Source organism: Netta rufina (assembly GCF_964035555.1).
Source record: "Netta rufina genome assembly, chromosome: 2".
Classification (NCBI taxonomy): domain Eukaryota; kingdom Metazoa; phylum Chordata; class Aves; order Anseriformes; family Anatidae; genus Netta; species Netta rufina.
This window is the reverse complement of record NC_140124.1, coordinates 7023963-7048103: the sequence shown is the minus strand read 5'-3', so window position 1 is coordinate 7048103 and position 24141 is coordinate 7023963. Positions and strand designations below refer to the sequence as shown.

Genomic DNA, 24141 nt, shown 5'->3' with positions numbered 1-24141 from the left:
TTGTCCTGTTTTTACAGCATTTAATTACAATAGATATTCCAAGGCTGAACAAAATGTTCTTTTATCTAGTTAAAGAATGTAACTGGTTATTTTTTTTTTCCTTGCATAACTTTTCCTTAGTGTTTTGGAAAGAGAGATTATCTTTTTGGGGTGTTTATTTAATTTCAGCCTAAAACCATCTGGTCTCCGCATCCTGCAATGCCTGTTTGCTCATACTGATCATCTCAGAGCAGCCTGAACTGCTGTGCAACTAATTGCTGTGGCTAGTCATTGCAAACCCCAAATCACAGCGCTTTGGTAAGCTGGTTGATTGGAACTCCTATTCTGCTGTTTGCCTTTCTTTTAATGCAGTGTAATGCAATATTTGACTGTATGGCAGGGTAAAGACGAGTACTGCAGGCTTCATGTGCTCCTTGTGCATTTTTCCCTTTCTGCTGCCAGACTTAATGCTGAGCTCACACAGTTTGCTTTGCAATTAATGGGCCCATGAGATAATGAGCGTCCGATAACGATGAGGCTGGCTCTGTGTTGGCATCAGACGCGGTGCCCTGTTAGTGGGGTGATGGGAGGGGTTTGGTGAATGGCAGCTGGAATTTATTCCGGTATACGATGCAATGTCTTTTGCCAGCTCCTCTCTGTTCTGTTCATTGGGCTCTGTGTTTTAGCTGCTGTTCTGGGCTGTTTCAGGCACATGGGGTCTGGGAGAGATTAGGGTGTCTGCTTCAAGGAGGAGATTTCACTCTCAGCTACATTCCCATTTGGGGGGAAGAGTCGGGAATCTCAGAAATGAGAGAAATCTGAAGTTGCCAAAATTGGGAGTTTGGGGTTCAGGAGCATCAGCAGGAAGAGAGAATGACTGGCAGGAGGATGAAACAGATCCTGCTGCTGTGGGGGCAACCCCCTGTGTTTCAAAACACCGACTTGATGGAAAGGGAGGCAGCGGGAAACCCAGCAAGAGACGTCTCTGTTGCACTTTGTTTTTGTCCAGGGTTTGCTGAGAGTGGAATAAAAATTATATTTATTTTTAAAAATGCCTCAATTTGAAATGCACACTGAAAACAAACAAACAAAAACACATGAATTTGTACTAGGATCACAGTCATCAAGAAGAAATTAAGAGAATAAAAAGCAATATTGCTGTAAGCCTTTAAAGGTAAATCACAGAGCTGGTGGAAATCACCTGTAACCACAATCTGCTTCAGGCAGTAAACAGACCTGGGTTTTCCATCAGGAAGAGAAGATCTCTGTGCCATTTTGGCATGTTTCACCACCCATGTAGGTCCAGTGATGAGCTGATTCAGAGCCAAGAAATATGAAATCATCAACATTTAAGAGAACTGTCAGTTAAAAGCCCGAGAGCTTGCTAGCATGTATATGTACACCCAATATATGGAGTTAGATGATCTTTAAGGGCCCTTCCAACCCAAGCCATCCCATGATTCTATTTTATGATTCAATACATGCTTACCACGTGTGTTTTCCTACATGAGAGCATGTGTTATATGTGAGTAAAAGAAAAAAAAACTCCCTGTGAGATGAGCTCTAGCACTTGTGAACCCTGGAGGGCACAGTCAGCAGTGACAGTCTGCTTCTGTTTCTCACTGTAGGTACTAATGCTTTTGCTTTTAGAACTGATATGTTTTGATGAACTTAACCTCTTCCTCTGATGGAAGAGACACTTTTTTAATAGCTATTTTGCTGCTTATAATGCCTGTTTGTGGGCAGCCCAATTTGCATCCTAATGCAAATTTGCATCCTAATGCAAAAGGTAAAGGAGCTCAAAGTAAATGTCAATAAAACTTAAAGGCATACTAATTAATAACTGCACAGCTATTTAATACACATAGATTGAAATTCTCATTTTAATGAGAAAAATAGCCAATATATTTTGAGGGCCATATTACTTGCATGAACTTAGCTTTCGGTAGTATTCTGCTCTGTATAAAAATAGAAAGCCAAGCAAGAATAAAAAATGTTATTTTGAATCAAGGTTTCCTGCTTGTTGTTTTAATTCACCTTGAGAAAAAAATGGCTTTTTTGTCTTTCCTTAGTTTTTGTGTCCTGATTTGGTGCTTGTTTGGGAGGTTTTTGGTGAAACCCCTTGGCACAATGGGTGTCCATGATGGGGTGAGCCACAAGCAGAGTCTCTCGTGATGCCTCTGGCAGAGCCTGGCTTGGTGATTCCAAAGGGAGGTTTGATATTTGGTGAAAACTGGGTTGGGACTGTCTGCCACATGTCTTGGAGCAGCCGACACTTCTCAAATGGCCTCTCCCATGCCAGGCTCATACTCTGTCCATCTGTCACCGTGTCCAGAGCACCCTGCTGGCTTGAAAGCATGTCCCACGCGCTCCAGGCAGGATCAAATGCTTTTTGAACCATTTTCATGTACAGACTGCCAGACAAACCAAATGCAGGTTTGCCTGTTACAGCTCACCAGTGTCTGCTGGGTTTAAAAAACAATACATACGGCAGAAACAACTTTTGGCAACATATGTGTGTGCATATACGTGTATCAAGTTTAAGTTTTAAATAAGACTTACCTGAATATAGGTGTGCTTACTTGTCTTTTCTCCACAGTGTGTTCACCCAGGTCCATTGTAATCGTGGTGCTCAAATGGGCACGAGGAGTTAGATAGTTGAAATTAGACTTATTAAAGAAGTGCACATGGCTCATTTTTAAGGCATTTTCCCTGTACTGGATCTAAATGGGGAACAATTTCTGGAAAAAAAGTAGTACATACCAATAAAAACCACAGCCCTTGAAAGGCTGCAATTTATTTGGGGGGATATCCACTTTAAAATTTTAGTATTGCATGTACAGTAACTAGGAAAAAAAACACCTTATTCTGTGTTATTTCTGTCTTTCCCATTTCATATGAAGATTATTTCCAAACTGGACCCACTGCAAAAAAATATTTTCAGTGATGGCTATCTCAAGTGAGAATGAGTAATCCCTTTTTATGTCTTGTTCCATTAGTCTCATTGTTCACAAGATTTTCCAGATGGGCAAATATTCTCTCCATCTTTCTTCCAGAGATGGTCATTTTTGTCTTCTAACACCTTTTTCCGAGCACAGCTGTGATGCTTTTGAAGCACATCCCTAGAGGCAGCCTTAGCAAGTGGCCAGGGTGTGAGGAGGTCTGGCAGTGTGAGGTGCTTGGATCTCACCCTTGGATGTTTCCCTTAGATCATGCCCCTTCTCTAATGAACTGGGTTCTCTCCGTGGTCATACAGCAGGCCTATTTTCTTAATTTTTGTTTTGTTTTGTTTAACTTAAAAGTTAAATTCTTTTTCAGTTGGACATGGTGGCTCCCTCAATTTGACTCCAATGGGTGCTCACTCCATCAAAGAGTTAACCGTGTCTTCTATACAGCAGCCAAAGCTGGGTGAAGAAAATGTACATTTTGATAACACTTAGAAATGCCAGAGTTTGGGATCTCACTGTGCCACCCACTGTATGGATGCCCATGGCGTGTCTAGACCACAGGCAAAGGCGTGATTGAAGCTGGGCGTAAATTAGCCCGGCTCAGTCCCGACAGCCGTACAACAGCGGGAGCGAGGAGCTCAAAGTGAGCTAAATTACCAGAGTATTTACTCAGCCTCCCGCGGGGATTGTGCAGCCTACGCTAGGCCGTGTGTTGTCATGGCTACACTGCTGTCGGTGCGGTGCCGAGCTGGGTTAAGCCACGCTCGTGATTGCCGTGTAGACGTGCCTGTAGTACGACGCGGTTGCTACTCGGGATGCTTCACTTTCTAGATAGAGGGAAATGGGAAAATAAGTGATTTTATTCCTACTTCATAGGCGGTAAAGAGGGAGAGGTGAAAGTCAGGGTTCGTTCATCCTGTGCTGAACCATCCGAAGTATAAGCAAGTTGTCCAACCTTTCCCTGGAGCCCTGCACAAGGGGAATGGGAACAAATACCCCAGTGGAGATGCTGGCTTTTCCCTGAGCTCTGTAATGGGAGGCTAGACAAAAAGTGTGGGGTAGATGACTAGTGTTTTCGATGACAGATATCTTGTCCTTGATGTTTTCCCCCAGGTAAGCCAGGAAGTCAGCACAGGCAATGAAAGTCTCATCACTTAAGTCCACCTGTGAAGCAATTCTGGACTGGATGTGCAGTTTGTAAAGCTGCTTGGATCCCCACGGGATGAAAAATGTAATGTAATTTATTAGTATTACATGACACCACTAACTAGAAAAAAATAATAAAGGTACCAAATCTTTGCAGCTCTCAGCATCTCTCAGCTCAAAGCCTAGGGTGAGACTGAAGGACATGCAAGCTGGATTTAAGGCAGAGTACTGTACTGTGACTGTGACAGTGTTTTCTGGATTATCTCTGAAAATTTGATCTTCCTTCTGTCCTTGAGGGCTTTTTACATTGCCAGCTCCAGCAAAATGTGTAAAGAGCTCAGAGGGTGGAGAATCCGTTCTTTGGGGAAAAGAAAAACAAATAGTCTATCCTATGAAATTAAGCATCCTGCAAAAAATGTTTTCTTTTTACAGTTGGTGCTAAAACTGTAAGAAAAGCTATAGCAAAGTGACTGTAAATTTTGTAGATATGATTTTTTTTTTTTTCCTGCAGTTGCAGTCACAAAGGAGTGTACATCAGGAAAGCATGAACTTGGAAATCTTCCTTCATTGTGGGCTCTATGAGTTGTCCCAGTTGAGTTCCTATTCAGATCTTCAGCACACCAAGCACAGAGCCATCCTGCTCTTCCTTTCCTTACCTCATTTTCTCTTTGCTTCTAAACTTTTTTTTTTTTTTTAACTTTCTTTTTTTAGCTGAGGGACTTCCTGATCAGAGTAGGTTCCTCATTTACCTGGCTTTCCAGCTCTTAGCACTTACCTGGCTTTCCAGCTATTATTTTTTTTCTAATTGTTGAGATTATTCATGGTTATTAACTGAAAAGAATGGAAAGAGGAGGCAGTAGGCAGCTGTCTTCCTAGATGCAGTGAACTGCAAAAAATAGTTGTAGTTCAAGTGCTTATGGCATTCACACCAGGCAGAAAATCCACCTTTTTTAGTGAGATGCATGCAAGGGGGAACCCTTTAAGGATTTCTCAGATAATGCCGTCAGCTGGAGGTTTTCGGCTCCGACTCTGTTTCTTTTTGCTCTTCCTTGAGGAAATGTTTTTCTAAGAGATTTGGCCTACAGAGAGTGAAGAAAAGCATCAAAATGTCAACTACAGTGATTTCTTAAGCAGATAAAGCATGGAGATGATTTAGAAAGACTCATGATGATCCCGGCTTTGAATCCCGTCAGATTGCCCCCATGCTGTAGCGTCTCAAGTGTTTTCATTACATAATGGCAAAATTATCTTTTGTTTCCTGTGGTTCTGCTCTTCCACTGTGGCTGACATTATGTTTTATAGAAAATGTGTACTTTTTCTCTGCAAATACCTTGGGATTCTGTGTCTCGTTTATGTAAGTATTGGAAAGCAATTCTGTTGGCACCGAGATGAGCCATCTGAACATTGGCAGTCTCTTGCCATCTCTCCCTGCAGTGGTATCTCTTCTGGTTGTTTCTTAACTCCCTCATCGTTCATCCGATCATCTCATTGTTCATCTGATCACATTCACCAGGGCTGAGGTATGTTCTCTTCTGTTTTCACCTTGCCTGTTTTAACTTTGGTTGTTTCTTGGAGAAAATGCCTAGCCAGAGAAAGGTTGTCTTAGGCTGAGCACCTAAAAATTGGGCTTAATAAAGAGCTTGTAACCACCAGAGTCTGTGGAGCACTGGGGGACATCCAGCCTTGCTCCCCTGTTAGTAGGCAGCTTCATGCTTGTAAAGCAAGCTGCAACATCTAAAAAGCAACAGATTTTTTCCATAGGCTGGATACGTGCAGGAGCCAGCCACTGCAGACACTGCGTGTGGACCGTGGTGTCACAGGGAATATTGAGAATTTTGTTTTCCTCCCTGACTTGCTTGCTCTGCTGTTCTTTTTCTTTCTTTTATTTTTTTTAATGACATTTTGTTATTTACGCTTTCGCTAGGTTGTCCGTCTGCTGTTGTAATACGCATGCTGCCAGTCACCGTGCTGTGTGGTTCTTGGTGTGGAGGAGCTGACAAACCAGACTGTCGTGTGCATGGGGATCTTGCTCAGGCTGTGTTGGAGATCCCCCGGTGATGGTGTGTGATGTTCTGGTTAGGCGAGAGCAGTGCTCTTCATCACAATGTTTCTGTACCACCCTGGGCTCTGTGGACATCACATCCCACCCCAGGTCTGAGTGCTCCAGGCTGTGCTCAGCTCGGTTGCAAAGGCTGAATCACCAAGAAGATACCGAGGTGTTTCCTGGCAGGAGAGCAGAGACTTGAAAGAAAATTTCAGCTTTTCCGTGAGCAGTGTAGGAATGTGTTCTGGTGATTTAGTTCTGAGATTGAGAGAAAAACAAAAAGCAATCCACAATCTCTTGGCAGGTTTTTTTTATGAACCTTGCCTACAGCCTCAGAAGAAGAGGTACGCTTGCTGTGGGCTGCTGGCTGTAGTTTAAGGTCAGGATCAGTCGAGAGGTTTGGAAGGGTGTGCTGGAGGCTGCCAGTGTCTCATGGTCAGGATAACTCAGGATGAGCAGCTTGGACAGCTGTTTGAGGGAAATACCAAGGAATTACAGGTTTCATTTCTATCTCTATCCCCTTCTCTGAGAAATTCTCAGTTTTAGCAGCTCTTTCAGATCAAGTGGTGGCAACTCAAGCCAGGCAACCCACAAGTGAGAACAGGGGAGAAGTAGCTTCAGAAACTCTTTAGTTCTTTGCTTGTTTGTTATTGCAGCTGAGACTGCCAAGTTTTTTTTTTGCTATAGGACATTGAATAATCACCAGATGGATGGTGATCTTCACATACTGAGTTCTGTGTTGGATTTCAGCCAGCCATAGCTCCCTAACTTTTTAGATTGTGCCTCTTTGGGACTGAATATTTCCCATTTCTTACAGGCAGGTCATTTATTTATTTTAACTTATTTTAAAAAATTAGGGTGTTACACCCTCTGTTAGTTCAAGTCTGGTGCTATGTCCACCTTGACACTGAATTTTGTGCAACTGGTCCTGCACAGTCACCAAGGACCACGGTGCTTCTGGCATCTTCATGCTGTGGACAAAATAAAGCCTCTATAGCTCATTTCTACCATCTCAAACTGTCCAGACCCACTCAATTGTTCATTTTTAATGTGAACAGCCTTAAAAGTAACAGTACACAAATTGCCATAGCCCTGTGAAGTACAAAGCTGGCTTGCACAAATGTAACCAGCTTTGTACATCTGTTACTGCCCACTCCCATTGAGTCATCCTGAGACTTAGTCACCAGCATCCTATGTCTCACAGTGCAATTTATATATCTGTCTCCAAAACACATGCTGCAGTCTAGATGGCATGGGGGAGGGAGAAAAGGAAAGCAATGAGCAACCTACTCCTAAAGGAATAAAGCCGTGTAGCAAGTCCTACGATACTATGCCTGTTATATCAAAACAACAGAATCAGAGGGATAGAAATTCCCGTGTAGGTCAGTTTTGAATCATTCCATGTGCAATAGGAATATTTGAGTTGATATAAACCGTAAAAGGCTTCTTCTCATAAAAGAAAAATTTGAATGCAATCAGAGCTGTTTAGTTATGCACCCTATTCCACAGAGTTCAAAGTTTGGATTCTGCTCACAGGCTATTAGCATATGTAGTATATTTACTATTCAGAATTCCCTATAGGCTTGTAATAGGTACAAACCAAGGCTGATCTAAAAAAAAAAAATAAAAAAAATCTCCTGGTGCACAGACTGAGCTGAAAGAAGTGGTTCACAACTATGTGAATAAATATCCTGAATTTCTTTGTCCTTGGTAGGACAGTTGACATGCTCAGTAATGTTAGCAGAAGAGGAGACCCCGAGAGGCTTGTAAAGCTGAGATGCTGAGTGCGATTTTTAGCAGTGCTTTATGAGATCAGCACTCTTTGGCACTCTTGTCTTAATTTCTCAGTCTCTTGTTTTCTTTATTTTATTAAAGGAGCCATCTCCCCTTATTGAGAAACCATCTCAGTAAATTGTTACCTCCTGCCTGAGTTATATTTTGCAAAGAGACTGCGTTGTCTGACAGGCATCTCACGTCCTTAAATTTGGTGCAGTCCTAGCCCATACATAGAAGTTAGTGAAGCAGAAAAGTGATGTCTCATAGGTGGGACCATCAGTAGTCAGGACTGCATGATGCTGCTACTACCTCCGCTGGGCTCCCGAAGTTTTTTATAGCAGAGGGACTCAGCCTTACATCAGAGATGGGCCGTGGGGTGTTTGTGGTTTGCTTTTGTTTTTTCATTGTTCTACTCCACTAATGATAGGCAATAAATTATTTTAATCTCCCTATGCTGAGTCTGTTTTGCCCGTGACAATAAATGGTGAGTGACCTCCCTGTCCTTATCTCAACCCTTGAGCCCTTTTCATCGTATTTTCTCCCCCTTTTCCTTTGAGGAGAAAGATGGGTAGACCACTGTTGATCAGAACCATAAAACAAGTCTTACTCCCACCCAAAACACTTAGGTCTCTGACCTGTCATTCACAGCCCATCCTGTTATGCCTTACTGGCTCACCAGCTTCAGCTATTGCAGGGAAGCTCTTTTAGCCTGGCTGCCAAAGCAGCCTTGAAACAACAAAAAAAAATAACAATAATAATAATAAATCCTTTTTATTCCAACTACGTTGCTTACTGGATTCAAGGCTTTAGTGGTTTGTTATTTAAGCCTGCTGCCTCTGCAACAGAATTGCTGGAAACTCTTTTCTGACACCAAGGTCCCCAACTGCAGCCGCGTCCAGACCAGCGTGTCTGGGCAGGCTTTTTTTGGCAGGAATTCTCCCTGGTAAGGAAAGAAACTGAAACTGGTTGGAAAAGGTGAAAAATTGCTTGGCGAACCAAACCTTGCTCCTGCTGCCATTTGGCTGCATGTTGCCAGCTGATATATTTGCTTTCTGTATCCTAAAATGTGGTTTTCCTTCCTATGCTCCAAAACAGTTCTGAGAAAGGGACTTTTTTGTTGTTGTTGTCTTCCCAAGATATCCAATAACAAAATCTTTATTCTTCCTTCTTTTCATATATTTCCAAGTATTCTGATACAAGTGTTGTCCAAGGAAAAAGAGAGGAATCAGGAAGGAGTGATGTAGCTCTGTGTGTGTGTCTGGATATAAATCTAAACCAGCCTTGTGGCTGTAAAGTAAATCTAAACTGTTCAAGAGCTCATTTTTTCTAATGGGGCATGACAGGACCGATGTCTGGCTGCTGGTCTGCACTGAGCAATGGGAAGGACCTCCTGAGGAACAGAAGCATGACAGGAAAGCTCACAAAACTTTACAAAATAGACTTTGAATAACCTTAATTCCAGGTTAGCACCACTAGGAGCTGCAGCCTCTGGAAGCCTTTCCCACTACAGGGATGAGCACAGACTTTGGTCTCTGTAGAAGTTTTCTCTCCAAGGATGTGATGCAGAAATGATGGATACAAGGAGTGATGCCGTTTAGTCTTCAGCCAGGGCTCTGCAGTCTCAAATGAGAAGGATCTTGCTCTTACCAACACATCACTGTACACCTTTGCAGAAGTTTTTCTAATGTCTCCCCAAAACATGGGATTTTCTAGAGCATTTATACCAAGTGTAATGAAGCAGAGCTGGAGAGGGCTAGTGGATAACAGCATCGCCAGCTTTCTGTAGAAGTGAAAAAGCTGCCTAAGACTAGTTTAAGTCCTAGGATGATGGCAGAGCAAGCCTTCAATGTGTATCAGTTAGCATAAAATCAGAGCAGTCAGGTACGGAATAAGAGCTAAGGCTGAACCACTGGCTTGTCAAGAGGTGTTACAGGTGTTTTGCAACACTTTTGGAGCAGTCCCTTTTTTTTTTTTTTAAGAGGTACTGTGTCATCAACCCTGTAGCTGCATATGCTTCTGGATGTAGAACAACACAAAAAAAAAGAAATTATCTGTTCTATATTCTGCAGAGACACAAAAAGCAAATAAACACCCAAGATTTCCTTGCTTAACCAACAGGCTGGAATTGAGAGAGCACTATTTGCAGCCTGGCTTTTGATATATGCATTTTTTCCTTCTGTAACTGGAGTCTCATGAAGAAGAGAAAGATGAAAATATTGTTAGGTAGCCGCTTACAGACTCTGTCATGGGACTACAAATAAAATTATCCTGCTTAAATGTTCGCTAGCAGACAAAGAAAGGTCTCATGTTGTCCAGGGAGGCTCTGGTATGGCTCCAGTTATTTCCACCTGTAAGTAGAGATGTACTGTTTCTGCATTTGAAAACAGATGAAGGAAACTTACCTCCATCGAATCTGAGAGTTACAAAATAGAATAAAATCATCAGGTGGGTTTCATACTTCTAGGCTTTAGAATATAGCATGTATCCATTTTTAAGCTTGGAATTGTAACTGGCAACTGAAATTTAGCTGGTAGGAAAATAATTCTGCCTACCTACCTCTTCCTGTTTTTGAACATTTCTGCTCAAAAGAGAAGTAATGGTTTCATTCCCAGCTGCTCCAGGTTTCCTGGACAGCTTTTTCAACCCTAATTGCTAGGTATGTGTCCCCTTAAAAACCAACTTTCTTCCTCCAGGCTCCAGCCTTCCCAAACTGCAGGTCTTCTCCTTGTGAATTACAAAAAGTAGGGATATAGGGATGCTAACATGTGGAGCTCAAAAGGTATTATTTCCTTGATTTATTTAATGGAAAATGATTTAGCACACATCAGATTCCAGCTTCTTCACTACCAACGATGGGTCAAAGAAAGTGTCGGTAAATCCTTTGGCTAAATTAAAGTAAACATGAGGGGATATGATTTTGTGTAACTTTCCATTAGGTTCTTAAAATTCTTCACAGAGATTTATTATTTAATTATTGTGGTAATCTATGAAGTAGGAATATAATAATCCATTTATTGATAATGTTTATAAACACTGTTTATGGCTAGGTAATTTTTAGATGGAATACATGAGTCATTTTGGTCTTTATTGGTGATAGGAATAAGCAAATTAATACGGAAGTTTCTCTTTAAGGTCCTGTGGTGCCTGGTTTAACCCCTGTCAAATCTTGATAACAATGAAAATACAAGCGAACAAATTGACTCTTCTTTTGGTTTTGAAATATTTGCTTACATTTGCATTTGCAAACGAGCAAAGCGTGGTGATGAGGGTGACACACAGTTGGGTTGGTGCTTTGTAGTTTGGGCCTTGGTAGATGGTTCCCATTGAATTTACATAGCTTGGAGCACACTTATTTGTCATGAATACTTTGGTTTGTGGCCTAGGGACTCGGGGCCAGTTTGGCCAAGTGGGGTTGCTTTTTTTTTCCTTTCCAGCTTGGCACGAGTTACTCCCATGTGCTTCAGTTCCAGTAATTCAATATTTTGTTCCTTATTTTTGTTGTTCATTATGTAACCAGAATATTTTCGAACACTTGCAAGGATTATGCCCAAGTTACACACATTTTTGAGCATATTTTGGATTTAGTATGATTACACAATGTGATGTGATTAGACCTGTGGCTGTTCAGAATTCTGAAGGCCTTTTGGCAAGCAAGCCTCGCAGACTTCCCGGCCAGTGCTAATTTTTAATTAAGCTCTATTTAATCTCAAATTAGGTTTAAGTGAAATTGCTATTTATTTTTGTTTTGAGCAATTTTAAATGAGATGCAGATGTGATGGTAGAGAAGCTCTGAATCATTATATTTAAAGGGTGATGCCTTGCATTAGAGAGGCTCTGTGTTGAGGAGGTTTTCCTGACTTTGAGATTGAGGCTTGGGATCCAAGCCTCAGTTCTTCAGCACGCAACATTAACAACCATGTTTTTGCTCATGGAGTTACTCATTATCTACTTTTCTGATCAGACAGATGCTAAACTTGACACTAACACAGAAAATTTCATTATGTGTTTACAAAGGAGCCCTAAAAATCTCGTGGCTGGAACACGAAGTAGCATAAACAGAACAGACGGCAGGAGGTAGAATATAATTACAGTTTGTTTTTGTTAGTTAAAGATGAGCATGTGTGCTTTTCTTATGGCTTTATTTTCTCCAGTTGCACAGAATTTAGTCACAGAAGGGGCTCCTCTACCTTGTGAAAATGAATTGTTTATCTCATCCTCAACACCACGTTTCTGTTTTCTCCCTCTTCACTATGTATGTTACTTATTTTGAGAACATTGACATATTCTCATTCAGGTTTCATCACCATAAATACTTTTTTAAAGATTGTAGTCCCCACTAAAGGCCAGATCGGTCATTTGCTGAGCAAGTGGCTATAGTTAGATTGTAATTTCCTACATTTTTTTTCCATGGGATTTGGGTACCCCCCCTTTTGAAACTTTTTACAGGACTTTCTGCTTTGGCTGTCCAGATGCTGAATGCCTTTTGATGGTGATGAACTGGAAGTGCTGCAAAGGGCTCTCTATTCACTAGTTACTTAAATCTGTTCCCTTTCACAGGCCAGGAGAATTATCAGAGCCCACATTATTACTTTTTGGCAGTTGCTATGGGTAAAGCAGTGGGCACTTTGGAAATAACAGAGTGGGCTACAATCATGGGAGCTCTGATGGAAGGAAGAAGACGTTAATATAAGACATCATTTTTTCTTCTCTCTCCTGGCAGGATCTCAGCTCTTTTGCCATGCCATTCTTGGACGGTGATGTGGAGAACACAGACAAAAATGCTTCTCGCAAGGTAGGATATTTCCAAAGCTTCACCTTCACTGTAGTGGCTGAGTCCCTTGGAGATAAACACAATTTATTAGACTTAAAAAAGTCTCGGGATTTTAATCTTTCCTGCCATGCCATTAACACATTGAAAGAGATACTCTAGGGCAAGTGTTGTGATTTTTGCAGGCCTTATCATGACAGTGCTTAATGCTATCACCTGTAAAGAATGATAACCTCTGTGGTGATATTCCTTTAGAAACTGCACATGTTGTGTGTAATGTTGTAATTCAATAAAGTGGTATTGGGTAACTGCATTCTCAGGAAAACAGTTAGCTTCCAGAATTTGTGGTGTTTCTACAGAAACGCAGTGCCCAAATAGGCATCTGTGGCTGTCTGTCTGTCTTCCTTGAGTTGCCTCCTAATTGCTGTCATCAGACTACAGAGGGTTTAACTTTTCAGCATCCTTGATCTATCCATCCATGGTGCTGTCAAAAGAAACTGCTTGCAATTGCTGGAGTCATAGTGGTAGCATCTACCCATAAACAAGATGGAATATTTCCTTCTTGATGTGAGATTAACTCAAGGTTATCCTTCTGTAGGCATTGCCAGCATTTGTTTTTCCAACAACTTGCTATTACATTAAACCAATACATTCAGAGTCTGCTTACTTTCAGATGATCAGATGAGCATATTCAATGAACAACTTTTGGACCAGTTAGACAGTGCCTACACATTCTTCAAAGCAATAAAAATTGTGCATAGCATCTATCATGTTCAGGTTCCTGACCTCATAATTTTCACAGAGCATTGATGTACAAGTTGGTCTGCTCCCTACCAGCCAAGTTAGGACTTGGTGAGGAGAGAGACTTCTGTAAATGATAGATACCCCCAAAAGCTAATCTATAGTCTATATAGATTATATAGTCTATATAATATAATATAATATAATATAATATAATATAATATAATATAATATAATATAATCTATATAATCTATATAGACTATAATCTATAGTCTATATATAAGTCTACGCAGTAGACTTATGACAATAGTTACAAGGATATGGACCTCTCTGAAGATTAAACCTGTTATAGGCCATTTGTCAAAGAGTCTGCAGTTATAGTTCAAGGCAGGTGAAGCAATAAATATCTCCTTAGTGAAGCTAATCTGCATCTAGAATGATAATAATTTAGCCCTGTTGACAGCATGAGTTTCTATTCCTTTACACCTCGCAGCAAAGGATAGTTTTTTAAAATCTTCTGCAATCTATTAGTAAATTAGTATGTTTATAACATCAGCATTGTTCTTTTCTGCACCAGACCTTTTAAGACTGTGACACAGGAATCACTGATGAACTCAGAGGAACTCATAGATGCCAAGGAAGCTAAAATAAACAGTGTTATCAAAAGGGATTTTTTTGGTGGGTTGAATAAAGTGAACAATATGATGGTTTTGGAAAGGGTTGTCATGCTGGGAGAGTGCAGGTGTTCCTAATTGAAACTTGATTTCTCCCAAAGGAAGGTATGGAAGCTGCATGAATCTCAGTCCCAAAGAAAAACACATGCTAAAGCTAATGTTCCTTGTGTGTAGTGTTATGTGATATTGTTTAACAAGTTCCACTTTACCATTTATGAAGTCCCCATTTTTTCTCTTACTGGTCTTGGGATACTTTTTTTAATGAGTGGTTGACTTGGGAAGAACTGGAAGAAATTTCAGTAGTTACCCCTTCTTGCAATTTCAGGGGATGCATTTTATTTCCCTCCCAAACCTGGGTCAAATTCTTTATGTGGAAGTGTGATTAACTTTGTAATAATCATTTGTGGCTTGACATCTGAAATTGTTTTTTTAACTGACCTTTCTGATTGCGTGTATAAGACTAAGATATTTTTTTTCCTAACCAAGAGCTCTGCTCAAAACCTGCGACAAAGTGATAAAAGACCAGCTGCCAGTGCCCAACTTATGATAAAAAACAGATCATCTAATGAAATCCATTGCTACACATCTCATTCTAAATATCATTTTTCTCCTTAATGTGAAGGATGGGATCTTTGCTGTTGATGACTAGCATCAGACTGCAGGATCTTATTTCATTTAAACTAAAAGTTTGCCAGGTCCTGCTGGTGCTACATAAAGAAGTTAATAGAATCATCAGTGTTGAAAAAGACCTTCAAGATCCTCTGGTCCAACCATCCCCCTACCACCAGTGTCACCCACTAAGCCATGTCCCCAGGCACCACGTCCAACCTCTCCTTGAACACCCCCAGGGACAGTGACGCCACCACCTCCCTGGGCAACCCGTCCCAATGCCTGACTGCTCTTTCTGAGCAGAAATGTCTCCTCATTTCCAACCTGAACCTCCACTGGCACGACTTGAGGCCATTCCCTCTGGTCCTGTCACCAGTTACCTGTGAGAAGAGGCTGACCCCTGCTCCCCACCCCTTCCTTCCAGGTAGTTGCAGAGAGCAATGAGGTCTCCCCTGAGCCTCCTCTTCCCTAGACCGAACACCCCCAGTGCCTTCAGCTGCTCCTCACAGGACTTGTGCTCCAGGCCCTTCACCAGCTTCATAGCCCTGCTCTGGACGTGCTCCAGGGCCTCGATGTCCTTCGTGTACTGAGGGACCCAAAGCTGAACACAGCACTTGAGGTGCAGCCTCAGCAGAGCAGAGTACAGGGGGACGATCACCTCCCTGCTCCTGCTAGCTGCACTACTCCTGATACAGGCCAGGACGCTGTTGGCCTTCTTGTCCACCTGGGCACACTGCCGGCTCATGCACATGTGAGCATCAATCAGCACCCCCAGATCCCTTTCCTCTCCACAGCTTTCCGGCCACTCTCCCCCAAGCCTGTAGCACTGCGTGGGGTTGTTGTGACCCAAGTGCAGGACCCGGCACTTACCCATGTTGAACCTCATCCCAGTGGCCTCTGCAGAGGGGACAGGGAAGTTCCCAAGTTACTGTTCACTTTCAAGTGAAATGTTTTTTATTTGTTCAAGTTTGAAATCACAGTGTGATCTGTAACTTTTGCATTCTCTAAGCCAATATTTCATCAATACCATGACTTTTCCATTCACCAGCCATGTTGGAGACTGGCAATTAATCAGAGATGTCTTCCTGCACTTAAGTCTTCTGTCACCTGGGCTATATATCAAGTTAGAGAAGAGTAGTTCACAGCCTGTCTATCTGATCTGTGATTAATTTAATACCAGTGGTGTTTTTTTTTTTTTTTTGTGAAAAGCTTTTAGAAATTGTATTAACATATTTCACAAGGATTCTCAACACTTCACCATGTGAGTGCCTCTCAATCATCATTCTGTGACAATAATCCTCATTTCACAGCTAGGAACTCAAGTGCAGAATTACTTTCTCACGTCAGAATTTTTTGGCAGTGGTGGGAATGTGGCATATATTTCATGAAGTTTAGCCTTGATCACTTTCTTTGGCATTGTTATTATTATAGCTGATGTATTCTTCTTTGCTTTGTAACCTGACTGCAGGAAGGGGACAGTGTGGTTTTCACCTTCCTCTCTTGAAGGCAGAGTATAATTTTCTGCAGACTCTTGCAGAGGTTTTTTTTGGTGTGATTTGATGCAGCAAGGTGGCTCTTGTGCCTGTAGCAGATATTGTGGCCTTTCTTGTTGCCTGACAAAGTGCTTTAATACTTGTGCTGGTGGTTTTGTCCAAAATTCTTGGTGCTACTGATTGCCCCATACTCAAAGACTCTCCAGAATTGGCTTTAATTCTCGCAGAATGACCTTACAGGATCATTAAATACATTAGTATAGATGAGGATAACTAGGAGTTAAGACACAATTAAATATACTAGATTGCCTCAGTCTGGGAAAAGACAGCAGAAGTGGGGGGGTGTGGGGGGGAAGGTTTAGAGGACTAGAGAATCCTGAATGATGTTGAGCTGGAGAACAGAAAATAATGATGGCAAGATGTGGCAGGGTGGCAGTCAGTGATGAGTGCCCCTCTGCACCAAGGTGGCACTAGCAATTTTAGAGCTGTTAACACTTGGAATATTTATAGATCTTTCATCTAAAATGTAGGTTACAGGAAGAGATGTGGGAATTACAGGAAACCATTGCTTTCAGATGAAAGCCTGGGATTGTGAATGACTGTGAGAAGAAAACGACATGAGAAAACTGTCCGTGGGGAGCAAATTATATATGGAGGGGAGAGGAATAGGAAGAAAAGAAGTTTGAAAAATAATATTGCTCTGTCACTTTAGAGAAATAATAGATTTGTTAATAAAATATAAGAGAAAGTTTGAAAAATGAGTGTTCATTTAGTGTTTTTTTCTCTACATGGAGAAGAAGCAGGTACGATGTTTATCTTAGATGACAATGGTGACTCTGTCCCATTAATGACTCAAGGGCATTTAAAATGGAAGATACCACCGCTAGACATTTTAAAATTAAACCCAAACAGCCTTGATAAAACAGCTCTGAATGAACTGGCTGATTAGTGATGATTTTGAATAAATCTTGGAGCAGAGAGGAGATTGCAAAAGACTGGAAAAAGAAAAAAAAAAAAAAAAAAAAAAAAAAGCAATTATTATGTTAATATTTACAATGCCTGTAATTAGGATAATTTTCGGATTTGTCAGTGTGGCATTAGTCCTGGGTAAAACAATTAAATATCTAATATTGGATAGTTAATAATGCTATTACAATAGACTCATTTTGATTGGAATTAATGGCAAACAGTTCTTTATGGGAGAATTTGGCTTTTTAAATGAGATTATAAATTTAGTTGGAAAATGTATTGGTGTCATACACATAAAAATGTAGCACAGGACATTTAGATTAAAGAAAGTGGAATGATACTGACCAAATGTGGAGCCTACTAAGTGAATAAAACCTGGCTGATAAAATAAGTTGAGACTCATCAGTGGAGAATTTTGTTTCTAGGCAGACAAAACATATTGTTGGTCTACTATATATTACTTTATCAGTGACTTGAAAGAAATACAGGCTCATTACTGTACAAATTGCAAATTGCAGTTTGTAGTTCATAGAAAAATGAGGGGGAAGAGAGCAGGAAACTCTCCAACGCAGAACAACCTGAGTCACTTAAAACACATTTTACAAGCAGACTGCCCATCTCAGGTTGGCCAAACTGAGCAGTTACACCTAGGAGCAAATAATGAAGACTTTATTTTTGGAAAATCTTTCATAAAACTTTGATTAGGTTTTGAGAGCAGCTGTAGGTAATCATCTGTACATAAATTCAGGATGTGATGTGATGGCTAAAGGATTACTCTGTTTTTTTGGACGTGCAAACCAATGAACAGGACAAAATGTAGGTTTTGTTATGACTGCATCTGTCACTGACTTACAGTTCTGCTGTCAGTAATGCAGGAAAATGTTGATGAACTAGGATCAGAAAAGATCTGAGGAATGACTCCAGTACTGAAAGACTCAGGGGAGCGCTTTGCCCTGGTTCTGGTCCCAGCATTGTTTTCACTTTGTGCGGTGACTCATAAATGGTAGAACAGGGATGAGAAGCAAAAAAAGTCTGATTTTTATCCCCCTCTCTCCCAGACAACAAATCTCCTTTTGATTTATTTTTTCTCAGCCTTTAGTTATCCGTTTCTTTGTGAACAATGAGCTGGCCTCAGCAGGAAGGATGGGGAGCATGTCCCGGGCACTGCGGCAGCCTCGGCACGGGGCACCTGCAGTGGATGCAGCGAGCCTTGGCACAAGGACACGTGTGACAATGTCTGCACTGACCTATGCCTGCCTCCTTCCCCTCTGCTGCTTCGACAGAAACGTTTCTGGTTAGGAAACAGAACCAGGAGCCATCCTCATCTCACCTGGAGCCAGCCCTGCTTTCACCTTCCTTCCAGCATGCTCCTGCTTGCTGTGGGAAACCCAACCCTGACCATCCGGATGGCCATTCAGGGCTCTCAGGGCCTGCCAGATCAGCCAGCCTCATCCCATTGTATTTTAATTTTGGGAAGTGTCATTGTACTTTAATTTTGGGAAGTGACATCTCTGATCCCGTAAAACACGTTGTCATCCCAATTGTTATTGCTCATGCAGAACCAAGGGAACTAATGGTGGTGAATGCAGCCTCATGGTGCCTGGGAGAGTAAGTCCTTCATTACCTTTCGGACTAATGAAGTCAGTTCTTGTGATTCTGTGAGCTCTTTTATTCCACCAGAATGAGGGAATCATCCAATTAAGTTTATCAAAGGGCTTTTTTATTGAGATTCAGCAGAAGGGCAGGAAATAAGTGCAGACATCTATCTGGTGTGTCGTCTTTAATTGTGCTTACTGTCCCTGACAAGGATGGTGGGAGGCGATTCCTTTCCTGTTATTCGCCTTCCAATTTTTTTTTTTAAGAGAAGAGGCAAAATAAAGGTCAAATAACTCACTGTTGTAAAAGCAAACAAAACTCAAATGCTCCATAAGTGTGCTAATTTTTTGGAGCTGGAGAAGAAATGAGCAGAGCTCAGGAACTTTTAATAACTTCCACTTAAATTCGGAAACATTTTGAAGCTTTGGGGCTGTTTCGTTTGAGCCCGTTCGTATTCCATACAGGGTGTTGGTTTCTTTCTTTTAATTTATTTATTTATTTTCAGACTGTTCTGAAAATGAATCTAAATTCACCAGTAACTGACTCAAAGCCAGAGATTTTTCAGAGATACTGAGCTTTGTAAATCCCAGATGGGAAGGGATTGTGGCAGGAGTCAGTCACCCCAGAGGGGAGCTGTAGCACATCCAAGGAGAGATGAGTTTGTCCAAAATGGAGAAGGAATATGAAAATCCAAGGTGATTCCTGAAGTAGGCAATAAGGGCATCTCTGAGGGAGGCTGTGTGCCTATCAAAGGGCCCTCTGACTCTAGGAGAGCACTGGAGATGGCTGCAGAGAAATGCTGGGGTAAGGACAAGGACAGAGCTAGGGTTTCTCCGGGTCTGACGCAGCTTCTGCCTGCTCATGGTCAGAGTCTTCTCAGCACAGCTCATTCATTCTTCTGGCCACAACTCTTCGACAGGACACTTCTCTTCCCTGCAGTTAAGCAGTCCTTAAATTCTAGGCTGGGAACACAGATGGCTTCCTAGAGAGGACATAAGTTGGCAAAAGAGAAAAGGGATCCAAATTTCAATACAAAGCAGGAGAAAGAAAATGACAATGTTGGGAAAACTTGTGTCTGTGTGTGAGAAGAGGCAGGACTGAGACGGCTCATGTGTGGATGATGAGAGTCTGGTTTGTGGTGAAGGACAAATAGTTTGGTTTCAGTGCATTGCATTGGGGGTTATCATACGGTGATTCAATGTAATGTGCTTTAATCTTTCTTGTAAAATAAGAAGATTGCAAATAGGTAAGAAAATATTTCAATGTAAAGATGGCAGGCTGGTATCGAAAGGATGACTTGGGTGGAGGGACAGAGCTGGTGGCACTTCCCAACATCAGTCCTTGGGCTGAACTTTGGTAGTAAGGCACAGAAAAATAGAAATTCTAATGAAAATTGTTGGGGATACAAAGACAGGGGGGTGTTTTTGAATGTAGAGAAGTGCCTTATACAGGAAGATCTGGAAGATCTTCAGGATGGATAATTCCTACCAGCACAAGATACTTAGGATACGTCAATAGTAGTAGTAAGAGAGGTCAGGGACAGTTCGCTTGCTCCAGAAATGCTGGGTTTGGGCCCAGTCCTGCCGTAGGGCCAGACTCTTGAACTCACTAGCACAGGGTGGCCACATGCAGTCTGGGCCTGTCTCTTGCCTGAGCTCTCCCCAAACCCAGGTAGTGCCTGGGGAGTGCTCACAGCACAGGTTAAATCCTCAGCGGGTGGTAAGCAAGCAGGGAAAACAAAAAAAAATCTGTGTGATGGTTTGGGCCTGTGTCCAGCTGTATCTCGCTCACTGGTATGGGGTAGTCTGGAACTGGTGGGGGTTTATGCTGGGATTTTTGTCATCAAGGAGTTTGTTGAAAATGACCATGGGAAATGAAAATGCAGGCCTGCTGGTCCATCATGGAATGGCTCTGAGCCATCAGTGTGAATTGTTGTGGGAAAGGAAGAAGAGATTAGGGAGGCAGAGAGCCCCTCATCCAGGTGAAAGGACAAGGGGAGCCGTGAGGATGCTGTTTGCTGAGATGAAATCTTCCAGAGCTGCCCAGCTCGGGACAGGTGCCAAGCTACCACTTTACGTTCCATTCAGAAAACTGAAAGCACGTCTGCTCCATGTAAAGCAGTGCAACTCTCCTCTCATTCTGTTGCTTTATTTTCAACAGCAGCTGGCTCTGGATACATTTTAGGAGCCTGCCTAAGATCACTCAGTTTATAAAACGTGGCAAGGTTTCCCCCCAGTCCCCAGCTGAGGATCCTTTTGTGCTCTGAAGCATGAACACTGGTGGTAGTCTTATGGCATTTGGGGATACATTTACTCAGTGCTATGTAAGCCTTAAACAGCTAAAGCCAGTCACCAGAAACAGCACATGTAATCAAGCATGGGGCTCTGCTCAGCTGCTTAACCTCAGCGGGGAGCACATCCCTGCAGACTGAGGGTAGGGCTGCACTGGCACTCGTTTATTCTTCTATTACCCATCTGCTAGTTTAGCCCTATTCCAGCTGCTCTGTTCTCTGCAGACCTGAGCTCAGAAGCTGAGATTTCTGCTTCTCCAGCATCACCAGTTGTAAGGCTCAAGGACCCCATGTAGGTTCTGCACAAAGCCAACACAGGGGATGTTTTGTTGGTAGTTGTTTGGTTTTGATTTATTTATTTATTTTTATTTAAGTGAACAATCTTCATACTTCAGGCAGTTTTTGAATTTGTTTAATTAGGCCTTATTTGTGCATTGATTTGTATTGTACTTCCATCGGGTGTTTGCACTACTTATCTCCAAAAGCCCAATTATCCAGCCAGGGTCAAATGAGCCCCGTCACTGTGTGTATTTGCTAGGTGTGATTCATATTTCTGCTCATTCTCACTTCACTGGCTTTCCTGGGCCATCACAAATTGATCTAAAAGGGTTATTAATGTGAGAATCCAAGGTGCAATACTGTCTTGCTGCTACAGCTCAGCAGGGGAAACAGTTATATTTCAGAAGCATGTGTGGGAGTTTTGTTCCCACCTGCCTGTCACAGCTTCAAGGATATTAACCCCAAAAGCATGCAGAACAGGCTGAGGACCCATCTAGCTGTGCAGCCTTCCTCCAGCAGCACTGCTGGAGTCGTCACTCTGGGTCTGCATCGGATGCTGCAGTTTCTTCCACAGCAGAGATCCTTCTGCATTCCCAGCTGATGCCTGGAAATTAATATCGCCTTGTGACTTTTCCGTGTGCTGTCATAGCTGTCGTTACTGCTGATTTTATTCAGAGAAGCACCTAATCATCTTTAAAAACTCGCAATCATTAGCCTCCAATAATACTCTAAGAAAGAAATACTGATGCAATTCCCCAAGCAAAATCACAGGTATTTATCCTCTTTGATGGGGGGTGTAACCTTTGTGTAATTAATGTGTGGAGCAGCTGGGGAAGAATTCATTGTAGTAATTTCCTTTAATTTAGTAGCATGCACATGTGTATTTAGCAGTGTGCCCCTGGTGCTCTAACAATTAGCTAATTCAACTGCCTGGCGTGATGGAGGGAAAGCAACTGGTTGTGATTGCAATAAATAAAAACATCCCACTGCTTCTCTTCAGAATTCGAGAACATTTTGCTTCCATGTCTGGCTTGTGCGTGCAAGGCAATACTGATTTTATTTGACAAATTGTTCCTTGACATTTTACATTTCTAGAATTGCTTTATCCCGTGAAGACAGCATAGTCTTTCGAAGTGTCTGCTGTCCGTGTTTGGTTATAATCAAATAAGCATGCAAAAAAAGATGCATGAAATATTAAAGGTGGCACCAGAAGGACGTCCTTCTCTTAGCTTTACAAATTTCATCGCTTGTCACTTTAGGAAAAACAATATAATGAAATTACAATCTTGGAAACAGTCCTAAATTATAGTAGTGGTGGCAGATTTGTATTATGAGCAAAATGAACTTGAAAATGTACTTCTTACTCCCAGCTTTCAGGCAGTGGATTTAGCAGTAGAATGGAGGTGCTGTTGTGCTACTTGGTTGTTTCCTGGGCTGTGTAGTTAGAAGAGAACCACGTGTAAGGAGTCTCAGATGATTTACAGATGATATTTTAGTGAAGTTAATGAGCTTTTATGAAAAAGTTACCACTTTGAGACTGTTTACCCATAACAAAAATGCAGGTTTTCTATTAATTTATTTATAGCACGTTAATTATTCCAAGTCTCAGCTGAGGGATTCTTCCCTATTCTTCATGATAAATACTTACCACGAGACAATCTGTGTGCCAGAGGACTTAGAGTGGTACTTGAGGAGATACTGTCCTCACAGAAGAATAGATGTGGAATAGAAATGAGTTTTCAAGACTGCACACAAAACCATGATGGAGTTGGAGGGCTCAGGCCACTGCATTAAGCATGAAACACTGTATTTTCTTTTCTGATGAATCAAGAGTCTCTTGTTGGTGTTTGTATCCAGTGCTTTAGTTAGAATTGATTTATCCATTCCAAAAATTTCCCCATGAGGTCAACTGCTCCTCTAATGCTTCTGCAAAAGGACAGGTATTGCCAAGACATTCTTTTCCGTGCTATAAAAAATAAGTGTGCGGGTATAAAAAGCAGTTGTGCATCTTGCCAGCCATTTCCATGCTGCTCAGAGGAGCACAGGCCAGAGTTCATAGCAGGGCTCTGCTATGCCAGTGGGGCTCCGTGTTGCTGCTGGTGACCCATGCTGTTGGTGCCCATCTCCCAGATGAAGTACCACAGGCCTTTCAGGTTGGGAACCTTCCCAAAGGAGAGACCACGATCTCTGCAGGCCCTTCTGCAGTTCCCACACAGCAGGACCCATTCCAGCTTTCATCCTTTTTTTCATTTAAGTCTTTCTAATCAAAGCTGTTATTTTCCCCACCGTTCCTCCCATGGCAACAACACCCCTGCCCAGCTTGACTGACGCATATCGGGTGTGCCTGGCAGGCAGGAGTTGTGGTCTGCCCCATACCTCCCTTTTTTTTTGCATAACTGGGGAGCGAGGAGGCATGCAAATGGCTTGGACCTCAGCATGCCTTGTGCAGGAGGCAGCACGCTGTGCCCATGGGTGCGTAAGTTGTGGCCTTTGCTTTTACCTTCCCTGCAGACCTGAAACTCGGTGCTGCCGTCTGCCAGAAACAAGGCCCTTCATTCATGAGAAATGACCCCAGCTAAAAAAGAAGCCTCATGCCCACAGGAGTGTTTTGTTCACCCAGAAGGAAATAAACTCTGCATATAGCTCAGGCACAGGCAAATCCCACAGCGGTTTGGGTAGGCTTCTGTTAATTGCATGTGGGGAGAATTTCATCTTTGCTCCTTTTTTTGGGTTGTTTTTCTGGATTTCCCCCCACTCCCTCGCTGGGCGAGCCCGCACAGTGCTGTGCTATGTTGTGCACAGATATTCCTGCTGGCTGGAAAGCCAGC

General features: G+C 42.1%; 1 protein-coding gene across 2 annotated transcripts in view; it reads left to right on the top strand.

Moving 5' to 3' along the window:
• The window catches only part of PRKAG2 (protein kinase AMP-activated non-catalytic subunit gamma 2), a gene marked incomplete at its 5' end in the record, with an annotated part of 209706 nt that overhangs the window by 53533 nt on the left and 132032 nt on the right, over nt 1–24141 (top strand). For both annotated transcript variants that reach the window (XM_084282200.1, XM_084282201.1), the window contains one exon: nt 12614–12685. In XM_084282200.1, the coding sequence (XP_084138326.1) occupies nt 12614–12685 (72 nt within the window). The remainder of the gene's footprint in view (nt 1–12613; nt 12686–24141) is intronic.